Here is an 18363-nt window from a genome sequence, read left to right as displayed (position 1 = left end):
AGCTTCAACTGTACACCTAACCACCACATTATCCACCTACATGTTTAGTACCACCCACCTCCACAGCCCCAATCTGGTTTGATGATTAATTTTCCCCTTGAGCTTTCACACCTAACTTGATCTTGCTTATAAATCAGACTTTCTTTTCTTCTGCCACCACCCAGCCATCGCCAAGACAAGGCCTTGTTCAACAAAAAGAGGTGCATTACAGTTTCACCTGAGGCATTGGTTGCCACTGATACTTCCAGCAGTGGATTCATGTTTAAAACAATTGTTACTGCTTCATCTAGTAGCATGCACTGGAAATTCTAGGCTATTTTATTTTATGCTTTTTTTAAAAAAAAAGATAGCTTATGGGGTTTGTTTAACATCTTATTTGAGATATGGCAGAATTTCCTCAGCATGATAGTGAGGCAGCAGGCTGCATTATGCTCCCAAATCTCTGAAATGAATCTCTGACAGAGTATAACTGAGATAATTGCCAATAGTTATTTCCTTTCAGCATTTTTCTCCGCACACTATTCACACACAATGACAACTAGAAATTGTAAGCTTGCAAAAACAGCATCCATAACTACACAGAGCAGTGAGTGCCTGGATTGTGCTGCTAGGGATGATAGTGCAAGCAAATGTGATAGAGGCATGTAAGAGACTCTTAAATAGGCACATTAGTGTGCAGAGAAGAGAAGAATATACCTCGTGTAGGCAGAAGGAACTAGTTTATTTAGACATTTAAGCACTATTTTAATTAGTTCAGTACAACATCATGGGCTGAAGAACCTGTTCCTGCCCTATATTGTTCTATGATCTACTTCAATAATTTACCAAGTTATGTTGATTATTATTTTTAGAGTTATAGAATTATACAGCACGGAAAGAGGGCCTTCAGCCCAAATAATCTATGCCAGCCAAGATGCCCTATCCAAGCTAGTCACTTGTCAGCATTTAGCCCATAATCCAAACCTGTTCAATATATGTACCTGTCCAACGTTCTTATAAAAAACATTATTGTACCTGCCTCAACAAGTTCCTCTGGCAGCTCATTTCACATAGATACCACCCTTTGTGTAAAAATGCCCCTCAATTGCCTATTAAATCTTTGACCGGAGGGGGTGGGATGAAGCTGAGAGCCAGACAGGTGATTGGCAAAAGGGATACAGAGCTGGAGAAGGGAAAGGATCATGGGACAGGAGGCCTAGGGAGAAAGAAAGGGGGAGGGGAGCACCAGAGGGAGATGGAGAACAGGCAGAGTCATGGGCAGAGAGAGGGAAAAAAAACAACAAAATATATCAGGGATGGGGTAAGAAGGGGAGGTGCATTAACGGAAGTTAGAGAAGTCAATGTTCATGCCATCAGGTTGGAGGCTACCAGCCGGTATATAAGGTGTTGTTCCTCCAACCTGAGTGTGGCTTCATCTTGACAGAGACCATGACCTCCTCTACTGTCAAGATGAAGCCACACTCAGGTTGAAGGAACAACACCTTCACCCCACCCCCTCCGGTCTTCTCCTATCATTTCACTTTTTCCCCTCCCCCTCCTACTTTCAAATCTCTTACTATCTTTCCTTTCAGTTAGACCTGACGAAGGGTCTCGGCCCAAAACGTCGACAGTGCTTCTCTCTATAGATGCTGCCTGGCCTGCTGCGTTCCACCAGCATTTTGTGTGTGTTGCTTAAATTTCCTGCATCTGCAGATTTCCTCGTGTTTAACTTTCTTGTAAATCTTTTCTGCATTCTTTCCCATTTAGTAACATTTTTCCTACAGCAAAGTGACCAAAACTGAACACAATACTCCATGAAGCCTCGTATAATAATGTGTATTATTATACCTTTAATTAATTTATTTGACCATTCTAAGCAAGATGTTTTAAAAGAGAAGAAAAATAGTAATGGTAGTACACAGACGTTCTGCTGTATTTTGATATCCTTAATTATTCTTGAACCTTTGTGCACTCATTAGTTGATGAATCTGTTTTCTGACAACCTGTGGCACTTGCACTTTTAACCTTCAGAGACAAGAAATTCATAAATTTATCTGCTGAAGGGTCTTGGCCCGAAATGTTGATGGTACTCTTCCTGTCTTGCAGAATTCCTCCAGTATTTTGTGTGTGTTGCTTGGATTTCCAGCATCTGCAGATTTTCTCTTGTTTGTCATAAGTTTATCTGCGTTTAAACTTGACCCAGCAAACTTCCAACGTAGCTTAGAGAGTATTCTTTTCATATCGTGTTAACCTTTGGGACAAAAGAATCTGAGCATATCAATCCTTCCGCCTCTTTCCTGCCATTTCTGTAAATGTTTAATTTTTGGCTGGGTCAAAATGTTTCAGAATAAATACTTTAACATAATTAGATATTTTTTGTGTTGGTCATTAAATTACATTGCAGCATAGCACTTAGCTTGAAGCATATTTGTTTTACAAAATATTTGGCTAGCTCTGTAGCCATCACTTGTAGAAGCTTATTGGAAGATATATGATATAAGCAATAACTTTGTATTTTACAGCACTTATATATTTCTTTGTTGAACCCAGAAGGGACAATTAAATCAGCCTTTGCGACAGCCATAAAAGATCTGATTAAAAAGGTGGATTCACAGTCTTTCATCTTAAGTAATCATGATAGCACATTCATTGTATGGCCAAAGAACCATACCTCGTCACATCCTACAGAAATGCAAGATGACGCCGAGTGCAAAGAGATCTTAAAATTTGTTACGTAAGTAGTAGATAGAAATTTGTTGGTTAACTCATTATTATATTCATGCACTTTTTGTAATGACATGGTTGTCACTTGGGTTTTAAAACAGCTCATGTTTAGTTTTCAGAGGTACATTTCAGATGAGCAACAAGTTTTTCCAGCATTGATTTTGGCCTTCCAGATTTGGATTGCCTTGGAGAGAGCATATGCAATAATCCAATAGTAAAATAACGAATGGGTGGTCTTGGATAGTGCCATTGATACAAGTGATTTGATATAATTAATTTATTAGCATTATCAGTGCAGTTACAATTTACCAGTTTATCCCAATAACCTCGTGAATTCTCGTGAATTCAGTAGGTTATGCTGAGCAAAATTTCTTGTTTCCTTACCATGCCAATAAAAGATTTTTAAAAATTATATTCATTTATATGTCAATGCCTTGTTGATTAATAGTCAAGCTCATCTATGAATTGTGTGATTTACTTAATTATGTTTTGAAAAGAAGTTTTACAAACTATTTATACAGATTTTATGAATTCACTTCAAAGGTTTTGTTTTTCCAAAAGCAATCATTGGATTTTTTATGCTTATTCATTCATTTAAAATATTGTGCCTCTTTGGCATAATTAAACTGTTTATGCATTTGTATCACTTCAGCATCATGGTCCAACAAATCGTGAAGATGATGCAAATTGTTAAAGCGACATATTGTAGCGGTGTGCTACACGCAGCGCTGAAATAACGACATGGAGTCGGTAAACTGCAGCTAAAGAAGATTTTATTTGAACTTCGCGGCTTCACTTTAAAGCCTCCCTGATCCCGCCCTCCCCGGGCGCGGATGCTGTAGGAGGCACGTACTCACAGTCCCGCGCAGGTTTTTCCCTTTGTTAATGAAGCAGACTTGGCGCCCTTTTGGGACTGGCCTTTATGCCGGCGCGCTGGCTATTTGTGAGCCGGTTTGAGTGCGCTAGGAAGTGGGTCGCCACATAACCCCCCCCCCCCCCCCCCCCCCAGAACCGGCGATACACCCCCCAATGTCCACAGTCTGGGCTGGACCCTGTTTGGGAGGTCGGCCCCTGCGCCACGGTGCCGGGAAATCGACCGGTTGCGCCACGTCCATATGGGCCGGTTTGAGGCAGTCCACCGTGAAAACCTCCTCTCTCCCCCCAACGTCCAGCACGAACGTGGATCCGTTGTTCCTGAGCACCGTAAACGGCCCCTCGTAGGGCCGTTGCAGCGGTGGCCAATGCCCGCCCTTTCATACAAACACAAACTTACAGTTCTGCAGTCTTTGGGTACGCAGGTCGGGTTCTGCCCATGCTGCGAAGTGGGTATGGGGGCCAGGTCACCGAGCCTCTCACGGAGTCTGCCCAGGACTGCTGCGGGTTCTTCGTCGTGCCCCCTTGGGGCTGGTATGAACTCCCCAGGGACGACCAGGAGTGCGCCGTACACCAACTCGGCCGACGAGGTGTGCAGATTGTCTTGGGCCGAGCAGGACCCAGGGAAGCTCGTCCACCCAGTTGGCTCCTCGCAGGCGGGCCATGACAGCCGACTTTAGGTGACGGTGGAATTGCTCCGCCAGTCCGTTCGACTGTGGGTGGTAGGCAGTTGTGTGGTGCAGCTGTGTCCCCAAAAGGTTGGCCATAGCTGACCACAGGCTGGAGGTGAACTGGGTGCCTCTATCGGAGGTAATGTGGGCCGGTACACCAAAGCGGGACACCCAGGTGGTGATCAGTGCCTGGGCGCAAGATTCAGAGATGGTGTCGGTGAGCGGGATCGCCTCTGGCCATCTGGTGAATCGGTCCACGAAAGTGAGGAGGTGCCACGCTCCATGCGACACTGGCAGGGGGCCCACGATATCCACGTGAATGTGGTCGAAATGCTGGTGGGTGGGGTGGAACTGCTGCGGCAGAGCTTTGGTGTGCCGCTGCACCTTGGCCATCTGGCAGTGCATGCACGTTTTGGCCCATTCACTGACCTGCTTGCGGAGACCGTGCCAAACGAACCTGCTGGAGACCATCCAGACGGTTGTCCTGATGGAGGGGTGCGCTAAGTTATGAATGGAGTCGAAAACACGGCGCCGCCAGTTTGCCGGGACAACGGGACGGGGCTGGCCAGTGGTGACGTCACAGAGTAGGGTCCTCTCACCTGGGCCTATGGGGAGGTCCTGGAGCTGCAAGCCGGAGACTGCGGTTCTGTAACTAGGGATCTCCTCGTCTGCCTGCTGCGCCTCTGCCAGCGCCTCAAAGTCTACCCCTTGGGAAAGGGCATGAATGTTAGGGCGAGAGAGCGCGTCCGCCACGACATTGTCCTTACCCGAGACGTGCCGGACATCCGTCGTGTATTCAGAGATGTAGGACAGATGGTGCTGCTGGCGGGACGACCAGGGATCGGACACCTTCGTGAACGTAAAGGTAAGCGGCTTGTGGTCCATGAACGCGGTGAAGGGCCTACCTTCCAAGAAGTACCTGAAGCCAGATTGCCAGGTATAGCGCCAACAGTTCCCAGTCGAAAGCACTGTATTTGAGCTCGGGTGGTCGCAGGTGTTTGCTGAAAAACGCCAGGGGTTGCCAGCGACCCGCGATGAGTTGCTCCAGTACCCCACCGACTGCCGTGTTAGATGCGTCCACCGTGAGGGCGGTAGGGACATCCATTCTGGGGTGCATTAGCATCGCGGCGTTTGCCAAGGCTTCTTTCGTTTTAATGAAAGCGGCGGCGGACTCCTCGTCCCAGGTAACGTCCTTGCCCGGACCCGACATCAGGGCAAACGGGGTGCATGATTCGGGCAGCTGAAGGGAGGAAGCGGTGGTAGAAATTTACCATACCCACGAATTCCTGAAGGCCTTTGATTGTGGTGGGTCGGGGAAAATGGCGGACTGCGTCTACCTTAGCGGGCAGAGGGGTCGCCCCGTCTTTAGTAATCCTGTGGCCCAGGAAGTCGATGGTGTTGAGCCCGAACTGGCATTTGGTCAGGTTGATTGTTAGACCGTATTCACTCAGTTGGGCGTAGAGTTGACGGAGGTGGGACAGATGCTCCTGATGACTGCTGCTTGCTATGAGGATGTCATCCAAATAGATGAAAGCGAAGTCCAGGTCATGTCCCACCGCGTCCATTAACTGCTGGAACATCTGTGCGGCATTCTTCAGGCCGAACGGCATGCGGAGGAACTTGAAAAGGCCAAACGGGGTGATGAATGCCGTTTTGGGGACGTCGTCCGGATGCATCGGGATTTGATGGTATCCCCGGACGAGGTCTACCTTGGAGAAGATCCGTGCGCCATGCAGGTTTGCTGCAAAATCCTGAATGTGCGGCACAGGGTAGCAGTCCGGTGTTGTAGCCTCGTTCAGCCTGCGGTAGTCGCCGCATGGTCTCCAGCCCCCTGTCGCTTTGGGCACCATGTGCAGGGGGGAGGCCCATGGGCTGTCGGACCTCTGTATGATCCCCAATTCCTCCATCCTCTTGATCTTCTCCTTCACCAGTCGGAGCTTGTCCGGGGGAAGCCTTCGAGCACGGGCGTGGAGGGGTGGTCCCTGGGTAGGGATGTGGTGCTGTACGCCGTGTCGGGGCATGGCTGCCGTGAACTGCGGTGCCAGAACCAATGGGAAATCCGCCAGGACCCTGGTGATCTGTGCGACAGACGCCCCACTCACCTTCTTGGCGTTCCACAGCAAGTCCGCCCGGGCTGCCACCTTCCAGGGGTCGCTGAAATCCACGTCGGACAGCAGCAGGCGTATGTCCTCGGGCATCTGCTCCAGGAATGCCTGCTCAAACATGAGGGAGGGCTTGTGTCCTCCGGCCAGAGACAACATCTCATTCATTAAAGCCGATGGAGGTCTGTCTCCCAAACCATCCAGGTGCAGTAAACGGGCAGCCCGCTCGCACCGTGAGAGTCCGAAAGTCCTTATGAGCAGGGCTTTGAATTCCGTGTACTTGCCGTCCGCTGGGGGAGACTGTATGAACTCCTCAACCTGGGCCACTGTGTCCTGGTCGAGGGAGCTCACCACGTAGTAGTAACGCGTGTCCTCTGAGGTTATCTGCCGAATGTGGAATTGGGCTTCTGCTTGCTGGAACCACAGGTGAGGTCGCAGCGTCCAGAAGCTTGGCAGTTTCAACGAAACTGCATGAACAGATGCGGCGTCGTTCATCTCCGGTCCAAATATCGTTTGGACCGTTGGGGTCACCAATTGTAGCGGTGTGCTACACACAGCGCTGAAATAATGACACGGAGTCGGTAAACTGCAGCTAAAGAAGATTTTATTCGAACTTCGCGGCTTCGCTTTAAAGCCTCCCTGATCCCGCCCTCCCCGGGCACGGATGCTGTAGGGGGCACGTACTCACAGTCCCGCGCAGGCTTTTCCCTTTGTTCGTGAAGCAGACTTGGCGCCCTTTTGGGACTGGCCTTTGTGCCGGCGCGCTGGCTATTTGTGAGCCGGTTCGAGTGCGCTAGTGAAGATGATGCAAATTGTTAAAGCAACATATTTACATTTGGCTAATGTTATCACTATTCCACTGATACAAAAAGTGAAAATAGTGTTGCCGATTTTATAAACCAGAGAAGATTTGGAAAATTGTTACTCACTTGTTGCAATAGACAACAAAGTCGCTGGGTTTGTAATACTGCTGAAAGCAACCAATGTGTTATCCTCTTAGCTGACATCAGGTATCAAATTTAAAACATGTCAGTCACCGTATCTGATTATCTAAACAATTTCCATCTACATATTGCCCCTAAATTAATAAAGTGTTCTGAGGTGCCCTAGAAAAAATTCTGTATTGATCCAAGAAGTTGCAAGGTTGGCACTTCTTCATAAAGGTATCTATTTTTCTTTGTTGATAATCTACTCACTGCTTATATAGACTATTACATTGTCAACATCAAATGCGAGCATTGTGGATAAGCTCACTCGAACCAAAATCCACTCTTGGTACTTTTTTCATGATCTAAATCGGTCATGTTATTTGATAAGTAATCATCACCTTACTTCCCTCCATAACATATTAAAGTATATAGACTCAGGCACATCAAATAATTAATCTTAAAGCTGTTGAACTGCAGCATTCTTAAGAAAAAGTAACATTCAAATTTCCAATTAAGGAGTTTTTGAAAGCTACCGGTATTCATTAGGTAATCTATTTGTTTTCTCTTGATAAGAATTATTATCACATTTAAATCTATTTGAATGAAAGTATTTGCATTTATATAGTACATTTCAAAATCGCAGCATATCCCAAAAACATTTTGCTATTAAGAACTATTTGTGCTGTGTAATCAGCTTTAATGTTCTGCATATGGTTACAAAATAAAGGAACATGGCCATATGCCAGTTTGCTTCCAAGTCAGGTGACCTTTGTTGCTGGATTTAGATCATGGAAGTCCCTAATCCGTGGCAGTATGAGTGTACTTTACCAGGAGCACCAAGGCCCTGAAAAAAATGAATAAATTTTCAAGCCAGTTAATTTTATTTTGTTGATTGTTATGTCATACCATTCAAGCTCTGGTCAAGGATCCCACTTGTTTTGAACTTGTCTAATCATATGCCAAAAATTTTGTGGAACTTTGCTGCATTTCTCATGTACTCAGAAATCATTGAACAGCTTTTCATTAAATTATGTTTGAACCTATAAAGTCCTCCTTGTTTCCAGCAATATACTGCATAATTCCTATATGTATCATGTTTTGTTTGGAAGGAAAGAAACAGAATAAAGGGATTTGATGCTTCATTTTGTCTTTTGACCTTCAGAGTGTTGGAAAGGCTCTTCTTTTGTAAAGTTCTGTTAGTTTCTGACTCAATGTTCATATATTTCACACACACCAAAATGTAACTGTGTTACGTGACCATACAATGGCCAATTTTTATTTCAGGGCTGAGTTCAATGAGCATCTTGAAACTATTTTCAAAAACAGAGATGAAAAGGTTGTACCTCTGGTAAATATATTTTTATATTCTATACATTTTATAAGTGTATATTTATTTTGTTTTGAGGTCTTCTTGATTTTGATAAATATAAAAAATATACTTACAATAGATGGCCAACTGTTTTTTGTTCAATACTGTTATATACTAAGGCCAAGTTACTAAAGCTTCACGGGCTGGACTGATGGTAAAATAAGAGGAAAATATGAACAGAGGCAGAAGTGTGTAGGGAGGAAATTCCAGAAGTCATGGCCTTGGATCTTTATCAATGGTGGAAATATGAAGTTTTAGAACGAATAAGAGGAAGAATTTGATGAGCACAAATGTATTGCTGTTTGGGGATTTGGAGGAGATTACAATAATTTGTAAAATGTAAAACTTTACTAGACTTGGAGATAGAACACACTGTAATTTTCACTGTTCCTATTGCTGTATATAAAACAAATCCAGCTCTTCAATCTTTCAATAATTCTAAGAATTCTTGCATAACTATTTTTAACTTTCAGAAAGTCATAAATCTACACGTTATGTTTGAGTTGGGAAGACATAGTGAAATACAAAGCTTAATTATGCTGCATGATAAGAAATCACTCATGCACTACAATATGATTCTTCCTATTGATGTGGTGCTGTTTGCTCATCCAGAAGAACCGTGGGGAACGTATGTACTGTCCTGAATTTTAAAAACTTTTAAGTCAATTTCATGTATTAGCAGTGTTGATAAAACATGAATTCTCAACATGAATTGCTTCATTGCATCCTGGGTTGAAATTCAAAGAAGGTTGCATGCACTAGAGTCTAAATATAATGTTCAAAAGATTGATTTGAACAGGCTGCTTTGTCTTGGACAGTGTTAGAATTGACTGTTGTTGGAGTTGCATTTAAACCCTTGAGGTTGAAAGGCAGTATTTGATTGAGTGTGACACCAAGAAATCCTAATAAATTGAAATTTATAAATTGGAGATTAGTGAGAAAACTCTCCACTAGTTGGAATTATGGAATAATTACAGCCCAGAAAAAAAGCAGCTGAAATTTTTGAGCTCACCTTATCAAGATGTTGGCTTAAGCCTTAATTATTATGGAAAAGCTTTATATGACTGGTCAATTAATTTTCTTATCATGTAGTGACTTCACTGACAAACCGCAGATGAATACTGATGGAGGGGGATTTGACAAAAATAATGCCATGGAATGTCAGAGAGAGACACAGCATAGAAACAGGCCCCACTGCCTCCCAAATCCATGCCATTTATACTAATCATAGAGTAATGTTATAAAGATGTAACTGGATTTCTGTTGTTGGAAATTATTATTGCTGCCTATGTATATGGTGTGAGTATTGATAGTCACTTATCAGCCTGGAGCTGGATGCTGCTTTAGATATTTCTGAATGTTGTACCATCAAAATAATTACAATGGAATCACTGAATCACCAATTGTTCAGCTGCATTTTTGACAATATATTGGAGGGAACATCACTGATATTTATCAATGTTTATGATTGAGCCTGGAATATTGTGTGGAGGAAGTTCTGCAGCAGTATTCTGGGATCATGTGAGTCACAGAGTTATATATTATGGAAGCAGGCCCTTGGAACCTTGACCAAAGTGTCTTCCAGAGCTAGTCTGATTTGCATATTTTTGATCTATATCCTTCTAAACCTTTCCTATCCATGTACCTGTCCAAATGTCTTTTAAGCATTATAACTACCTCCTTCAACCACTTCCTCTGGTAGATTATTCCACAAACACACTATCCTCTGTGTGGAAGAAAGTTTCCTCTTAAGTCCCCTTTTAAAATTTCTCCTCTTACCTAAAGTCTATTTCCTGTAGTATTAGACTTTCCTACTCTGAGGAAAAGATTATGATCTTATTTATGCCCCTGATGATTTGATATACCTTTATAGGGACATCCTTCAGCATCCTATGCTTCAGGGGAAAAAAGCTCCATGCTATCCAGTCTCTTCATACAACTCCAACCCTTCAGTTCCAGTAACAACCATTGGTCATAGGCGACCAATCTGAAAATCAACCCTTCTCTACCGTCCTCTGACATCTAAGACCATGCCAATTTGGTATTCAAGTGTCTAATTCTTTCTGGATCCCATGTGATCTAACCTTCCAAACCAGCCTAACCTGTGGCTTACCACATGGTCCTAAAGTGTCTCTATCTTACCTTTCAAAAAGTCTCCCTTGCCATATGTCCTTGTCAAAGCCTTGCCAAAGTCCATGTAGACAATGTCAACCATCTGGCCCCGTCTGTCAATCCTTTTTGTCGCCTCTTCAAAAAAATTGCTGACTTTCCTGAACAAGTCCTTGCTTTTCCAAATTCAGTAAGATCCTGCCTTTCAGAATCCCCTGCAGTAACTCTCCCACCACTAATGTTGGGCTGATTGATCTGAAATTGCCTGGTTTGTCCTTGTAGCTCTTCTTAAATCAAGGGAACATTAATTACCTTCCATTCTTCTAGTACCTCGCCTACAGATAAGGAAGGTACTATAAGCTCTACCAGGGCCCCAGCAATTTATTTCCTACCTTCCCACAATGTCATCAGTTACATTTTACGGTCCTTGAAGATTTATCCACTTCCATGTGCCTTAGACCACCAAAATCTATTTTATAATATCAGTTTGTTTTGGGCTTTACTGTGCTCTTCTCTGAAGTCCATTGCTTTTCCCAGTAAATACTTCATTTAAGACCTTGCCTATTTCCCATGGCTTCACACCTAGACAACCACACAGATATTTAATGAGACCTATTTTCTTCCTGGTTTTGTTTTTAACATGCTTAAAGATTTTTTAGGCTTATCGTTTACCTTATTTGCCAATGATATCTCAAGTCCCCTCTATGTCCTCCTAATTTCCTTCTTAAATTTACTTCTACATCCCTATACTCCTCAAGTGATTCACCCAATCCCAGGTGGCTATACCTGGCATATACCTCTTTCTCTTTCCTCAACAGAGCTTCAATATCCACATCAAGCAGGGTTCCCTAATCCTAGTCTTGCCCTTCACTGACAGAACAGGTTGGTTCTGAAGTCTCCCTATCTCATCTTTAAAAAGTATACCTTACCAGATGACCTTTTACTTGCAATTAGTCTCTGTTAATCAATGTTTGCAGGTTCCTATGAAATGTTGTCAATATTAACCTTGCTCCAATTTAGGACAGTAACTGGTGCAACAGCCCTATATTTTCTCAATTACTTTGAAACTAATGGAATTCTGAATACTGGTCCTAAAGTGTGCCCTGAGTGATACTTCAGCCACTTGTCCAGCCTCATTTAAGAAGAGGTCAAGTATTAATTAGGGAGAGTAGGGGGAGTCAGCATGGCTTTGTGCAGGACATTTCATGATTAAGTTTTTCGAGGAACTGATAAAGTTGGTTAATGAAGATAGAGTAATGTATGTTATCTGCGGCTAGAAAGGCATTCAACAAGGAAAGTATACCGTTAATATCTGGACTGATTATAGCAATGATGTACAGAGATATCTCTGGGTCCAAGTCCATAGCTCCCTGAAAGTGGCCACTTAAGTTGAAAGGGTGGTAAAGAAGGTGTATTGCATGCTTGCCTTTATTACTCGAGGTACTTTCAAGAGTCAGGTAGTTATGTTGCAGCTTTATTAAAATTTAGTTGTGTCATATCTGGAATATTGCATTCATTTCTGGTTGCTCCATCATTGAAAGAATATGGAGACTGGAGAAGGTACAGAAGAGGTTTACCAGGATGCTGCCTTGATTAGAAGGCATTTCCTATAGGGAGGGCTTGTACAAATTAAAATTGCTATCTTTCGAGCATCAGAGGCTGAGGAGAGACTTGATAGAATTTATAAAATTATGAGGGGCATAGATAGACAGCCAGTATTTCTTTCACAGGGTGAAAATATCTAATATTAGAGAGCATACATTTAAGGTAAAAGGACATCAAATTTAGAACCATCACTGACCTCATCAGCTCTGGAGAACACCCATCCACTGCCTTCAAACTCATAGTCCCCTTACTCCACACTGCTTGCTTCTACCCCCAACCCAAGATCCATAAACCCGACTGTCCAGGTAGGCTTATTGTCTCTGCCTGTTCCTGCCCCACTGAACTCATGTCTTCATACCTCAATTCCATTCTATTCCCCTTGGTTCAGTCTGTTCCCACCTACATCTGCAACACTTCTCATGATCATGATCTCCTCAGTAACTTTCAATTCCCAGGCCCCGACTGCCTTATTTTCACCATGTTCAGTCCCTATACACCTCTATCCCCCATCAAGAAGGCCTCAAAGCTGTCCACTTCTTTCTTAACAAAAGAACCAACCAATTCTCCTCCATCTGGCAGAACTGGTCCTCACCCTCAACAATTTTTCTTTCAGCTCCTCCCTCTTTCTCCGGACTTGAGGGATAGCCATGGGAACCTGCATGGCCCCAGCTATGGCTGCCTCTTTGTTGGCTATGTAGAACAATTTGGTAATACTCCCCAACTCTTCCTCCACTACATTGACAAATGCATTGGTGCTGCTTCATGCACTCATGCTTAGCTAATCAGTTTTATCAACTTTGCCTATAACTTCCACCCTGCCACCCCTTTCTCATTCTATCTGTCTCTGTCTCTGGAGACAACCTGTCAACCGACATCTTTTATACATCTACTGAATCCTACGATTATCTTGACTATACCTCTTCCCACCCTGTCTCCTATAAAAATGCTATTTCCTTTTCTCAGTTCCCTTGCCTCCACTGCAACTGTTCCCAGGTGTGGCCTTCCTTTCCGGGACATCAGAGATGTCTTCCTTCTTCTAAGAACGGGGTTTCCCTTCCTCCACCATTAATGCTGCCCTCACCTGTATCTCTTCCATTTTCCGAACATCTGAGCTCACCCCATCTTCCCACTGACTTAACAGTGATAGAGTTCCTCTTATCCTTACCTATCACCCATGAACCTCCGCATCCAACACATTATCTTCCACAACTTCTGCCATCTCCAAAGGTATCCTACCATCAAACATCTTTTTACCTTCCCCACACCTCATTTTCCGCAGGGATCGATCCCTCTGCAATTCCCTTGCCAATCCATCCTTCCTGGCACTTATCCCTGCAAGGGCCGCAAATGTTACACCTGCCCATTCACCTCCTCCCTCACCTCTTTTCAGGGCCTCAAACATTCCTTCCAAGTGAGGCAACACTTCAACTGCGAACCTGCTGGCATCATCTATTGTGTCCGGTGGTTCCAATGAGGCCTCCGCTACATTGGTGAGACCTGTCATAAATTGGGGGACTCCTTCATCAAGCACCTGTGCTGTATCCTAAAGTGGAACTCTCTGGTGACCAGACATTCTGATTCCCATTCCTGCTCTGACATGTTGATCCATGACCTCCTGTTGTGCAAAGATGAGGCCATCCTCAGAAGGAGCAACACCTTATTATCCATCTGGGTAGCCTCCAACCTGATGGTATGAATATCGATTTCTCCATCCAGTAAAATTATTTTTCCCTCCCCCTCCCCTCTTCTTCTGTTCCCACTCTGGCTTTTTACCTGCCTATCTCTTACCCCGGGCTCCCTCCTCCTTCACTTTCTCCCATAATCCAATCTCCACTCCTATCAGATTCCTTCTTCTCCAACCCTTTGCCTTTCCCACCCGCTTGGCTTCACCTTCTAGCTATCCTCCTTCACCTCTCCCCACCTTTTTATTCTGGTGTCTTCCTTCCCCCTTAAGTCAGTCTCGAAGAAGGATCTTGGCCTGATATGTCGACTGTTTATCCAATTTCATAGATGCTGTGCGACCTGCTGAGTTCCTCCAACATTTTGTGTGTGTTGATTTGGATCTCCAGCATCTGCAGACTTTTGCATGTTTAAAATTTAAAGGAGTTGTGCAGGGCACGTGTTTTTTACATAGAAAATGGTGGGTGCCTGGCATGTGCTGCCAGGAATAGTGGTGGAAACATTCATAACAGCAGTGTTTAAGAGGCTCTTATAAAGGTACGCAGACATGCAGAGAATTGAGGGATATAAACTATGTACAGGCAGGAGAGATTAATTTAAATAGTTATCCCATTAAATAGACTTAATTAGTTTGGCCCATGGGCTTTTCTGTGTTTGAGTGAAAGCAGCAAGTGGTAAGAAATCTAAATTTCAGATGTACTAATTTAATACTGAGAAGAAATAACTTCCATGTCACAAAGTAAGATACTTGTAGTTTAGAGTATGACTCTAATATTAAGTATAACTTACAGTGTGTTTTTAACAGACTACAGGATCAGTTTGTGGAATTAATTATGTCACAGTTATCTGAGATGGAGAACTGCATTCAAAAACATACAAAAGGAAAGACTGTTCCAATACCACAACCCTTCCACTTTGAACTGCCTGAGAAAGCTACTCTTACTACAGTAGTATATCCTGCTGGAGTCTCTGAGGAAAATCTAGAACCACAACGACAAGTATAGTGATTAATTCCAGTACATTTGCTTTTCATTAAAACAATTAGTTATTGATTTTATCCATCATGAGTTATTCTAGTGACAGAATCTGTACCTTTTTACCCATTTAATAGTGTATCTTGGTTGACTATTAATTCATGTGACTTTTGAATGATGGAGTCCTGCTAAATCCTGTGATATCTGTGTCTTGTGCCTAATTTTCATAGAATTATAGAATGGTTAGATGTAATTTGGTCATTATCTCCACATCGGCTCTTTACTGTAGCAACTCCTCCATTCATTTCTCCATAGCTTTGCAAATATTTCTTACATTCTGTTTATTGAATTCCTTCTTACTACTTGTTGCTTCCACCAGATTACATTTGGATTCAGAGATCTTTATTATATGTGACCTTTACTTCTTGACACCTTCACCAAGGGGAACAGACACAATTTCCACTGTGTTCCAACCCTTCATCACTTTATGTACTTTAATAAAAACTCCCCCCAGTCTTCTATAAAGAAGAAGTAAAGAATTACTCCAATCTATCTTTGCAACTGTAGTCAACCATCCTAGGGACCATCCTCATAAGTAATTTCTGAAGGCACACCAAATGTTTAGCATGATTTCCTTATTTTATAGTCTATGCCTCTATCGATAAAGTCTTGACTTATTTATACTTTATTGATAGTTTTTTAGCTTGCGTGCTATTTTCAATAATTTGTATACACATACATACCTAAAGACCTCTCTGTTCTAGCAACCCTTTTAATATTAATAATAATGTCTTGTACTAAATGTGGGTCTTGTATCCAAATATTGAGACCACAGAGGTGTTTGAAGGTAAGCAAGTCATTTACAGCAAGCCAAAAAAAACCAGAAAAATCAAAAGACTGTTTCATTTTCCTTTCTCTGTAATCCCCTTTCAAAAAATATTCTATCTGAGAGGAGAGATGATGCTGATCATCACAGCAAAATGGGAAACCAGATGATTCAGCTTTGGAACTGAACCAACATTCTTTGCCAAACTTCAAGCTCCAGCTTGAATAAGGCCCATAAAAGTGTTGATAATTGAGCAATTCTGCCTATTAGGGAACCTATATTTATTCAATTAATTATATAATCTCTTACATTCTTTGAACATTAAAATGAACTTGATGACATGTTAAAACTTGATAGGGTAGCTTCTGGTAATTAGAAACTGTTTAGGAAACTGCACAGATTTCATCTAAACCCATGAAAAAATTCTAATGTATGTGGAACATGGAACAGTACACCACAGGAAAAGGCCCTTTGACCCACAGTGTTTGTGTCTGGGAAAAGGACACTCATTAGTTACCCTGGCAATGCCTCAATATCCCATGTCACCAGGCTTGCTTAATCCTACCAGCCTTGCTCTTCATTCAGTTTTCAGAGAAAACAATCCCAATTTTTTTTCAGCCTCTCCTTATAACTAATACTCTCAAATCCTGGCAATACTCTTTTTTATCCTCTCCAGAGCTTTCTTGTCCTTCCTGTAAGGTGGCGACCAGAACAACACACAATATTCCTAATGTAGCTTAGCTACTGCTTTATACTGTTGCAGAGTGACTTCCTAACTTTTATACTCAATGCCCCAACCAATCAAGGCAACAATGCCATATGCCTTCTGCACCATTCTGTCCAATTGTGTTCCTACTTTCGGGCAGTTATGAATTGGCACCCAAAAATCTCTCCATACATCAATGCTCCTAAAGGTCCTGCCACTTATTATATACTTTCTCTTACATTTGACCTCCTGAAGTGCAACACCTTGCACTTGTCTAGATTAGGCTAAACCTGCCATTTCTCTGCCCAATTTTCCAAATTATCAATATCCTGCTGTATTCTTTGACAACCTTCCTCATTATTCACAACATGACCAATTTCCTCCATGTATGAATTACATTCAGTTGTACACATAGGTAGTGTTACTCATTGGTCTTCAGTAACCTTGCATACAGTAGTTTCAAGAAACACTTGAGTGGCACTTATTTACTGCCACAATGTTGCTCTGTGGCTGGAACTCCAGAGGTTTCTAATTAGAACTGCTGTTGGATGTAGTGGGAAGTTTATAGAGTTGGAATTGGCACAAGAGTAGGCACCCCCTTCTACAATGTAAAATTTGACATTGCCATCAGCGTAGGTAGGCACTAAGGAAGAAGATTGATGTGTTAGAGTTTCCTTCCAGAACTCCAAAAGCTTTGGTTGGAAAATCAATGTTATTTAAAGGAAGCAAAGCCAAGCTAGAACTTCTAATGGACAGTTTCATTGTTTTTGATCCGATGTATCCCATTTTTTAATTTTTAAAATTTTTTATTGATTTTTTAATGCATTTTCTACAACACTACAAATTTTAAAAAACCCCAAAAACAAAATAGGAAATTAGTACAGTGCAAGATAAACATACAACAGTAATGTAATACAAAATAAAATAATTGAAAAAGCACCCAAGTTGAAGTCATGTAAAGTTAGTGTCCACCCCCAACCCCACAAAAAAAACTCCAGACCAACCAAAACAAAATATAGAAAATATAAATCAGAACATTGAAACTCCCAAAACTGTAAATACAATTGAAAACAGAAGATAATAATGCCTACTACCAAAAAAAAGCTGAAAGCAAGGGACTGAAAAGAAAACTTAATTAAAAGTTATGAAAATACTCAATAAAAGGTCCCCAGACCTTATGAAACTTTATATCCGAATTAAGAATAGAATAATGAATTTTTTCAAGGTCTAAACAGGACATGATATCGTTAAGCCATTGAGCATGCGTGGGTGGGGCAACATCTCTCCATCTAAGAAGAATTAGACGTCTAGCCAGGAGAGAAGCAAAAGATAATATTCGACACTTAGTTGAACTCAAGCATATATCTGTCTCACCCAAGAAACCAAACAGAGCAATTAAAGGGTTAGGTTCTAAGTGGCGATTCAGAATACAGGATAAGGTTATAAAAACATCTCTCCAAAATTTCTCTAGACTAGGACAGGTCCAATACATATGAATAAGAGAAGCCTTGCCACTTTTGCATTTATCACAAAGAGGACTAATATTAGGATAAAATCGAGATAGTTTAGATTTGGACATATGGGCCCTATGAGCAATCTTAAACTGTAAAAGACAGTGGTGAGCACAAAGAGAAGTTGAGTTAACCGACTTGAGAATCGAGTCCCAAACTTCATCAGATAAAGGGATATTTAAGTCATGCTCCCAAGCCAGTCTAATTTTATCCACAGGGGCACGCCGTAAGGATACTAATTTATTATGAATAAAAGATATTAAGCCTTTACCCAGTGGATTAATAGAAAGAAATAAGTCCATAGC

General features: G+C 42.3%; 2 protein-coding genes across 3 annotated transcripts in view; one reads left to right on the top strand and one right to left on the bottom strand.

Moving 5' to 3' along the window:
• The window catches only part of cfap96 (cilia and flagella associated protein 96), a 99059-nt gene that overhangs the window by 37783 nt on the left and 42913 nt on the right, over positions 1-18363 (bottom strand). The gene's annotated exons all lie outside the window — the stretch shown is intronic.
• Positions 1-18363, top strand: part of LOC140729786 (ufm1-specific protease 2-like) — a 52228-nt gene that overhangs the window by 17800 nt on the left and 16065 nt on the right. Inside the window, exons 4-7 of the mRNA XM_073050004.1 lie at positions 2530-2713; positions 8563-8626; positions 9121-9275; positions 14847-15039. Coding sequence (XP_072906105.1) covers positions 2530-2713; positions 8563-8626; positions 9121-9275; positions 14847-15039 — 596 coding nt within the window. The remainder of the gene's footprint in view (positions 1-2529; positions 2714-8562; positions 8627-9120; positions 9276-14846; positions 15040-18363) is intronic.

Source organism: Hemitrygon akajei, chromosome 6, assembly GCF_048418815.1.
Source record: "Hemitrygon akajei chromosome 6, sHemAka1.3, whole genome shotgun sequence".
Taxonomy (NCBI): domain Eukaryota; kingdom Metazoa; phylum Chordata; class Chondrichthyes; order Myliobatiformes; family Dasyatidae; genus Hemitrygon; species Hemitrygon akajei.
This window is presented reverse-complemented; position numbering and strand designations above follow the sequence as displayed.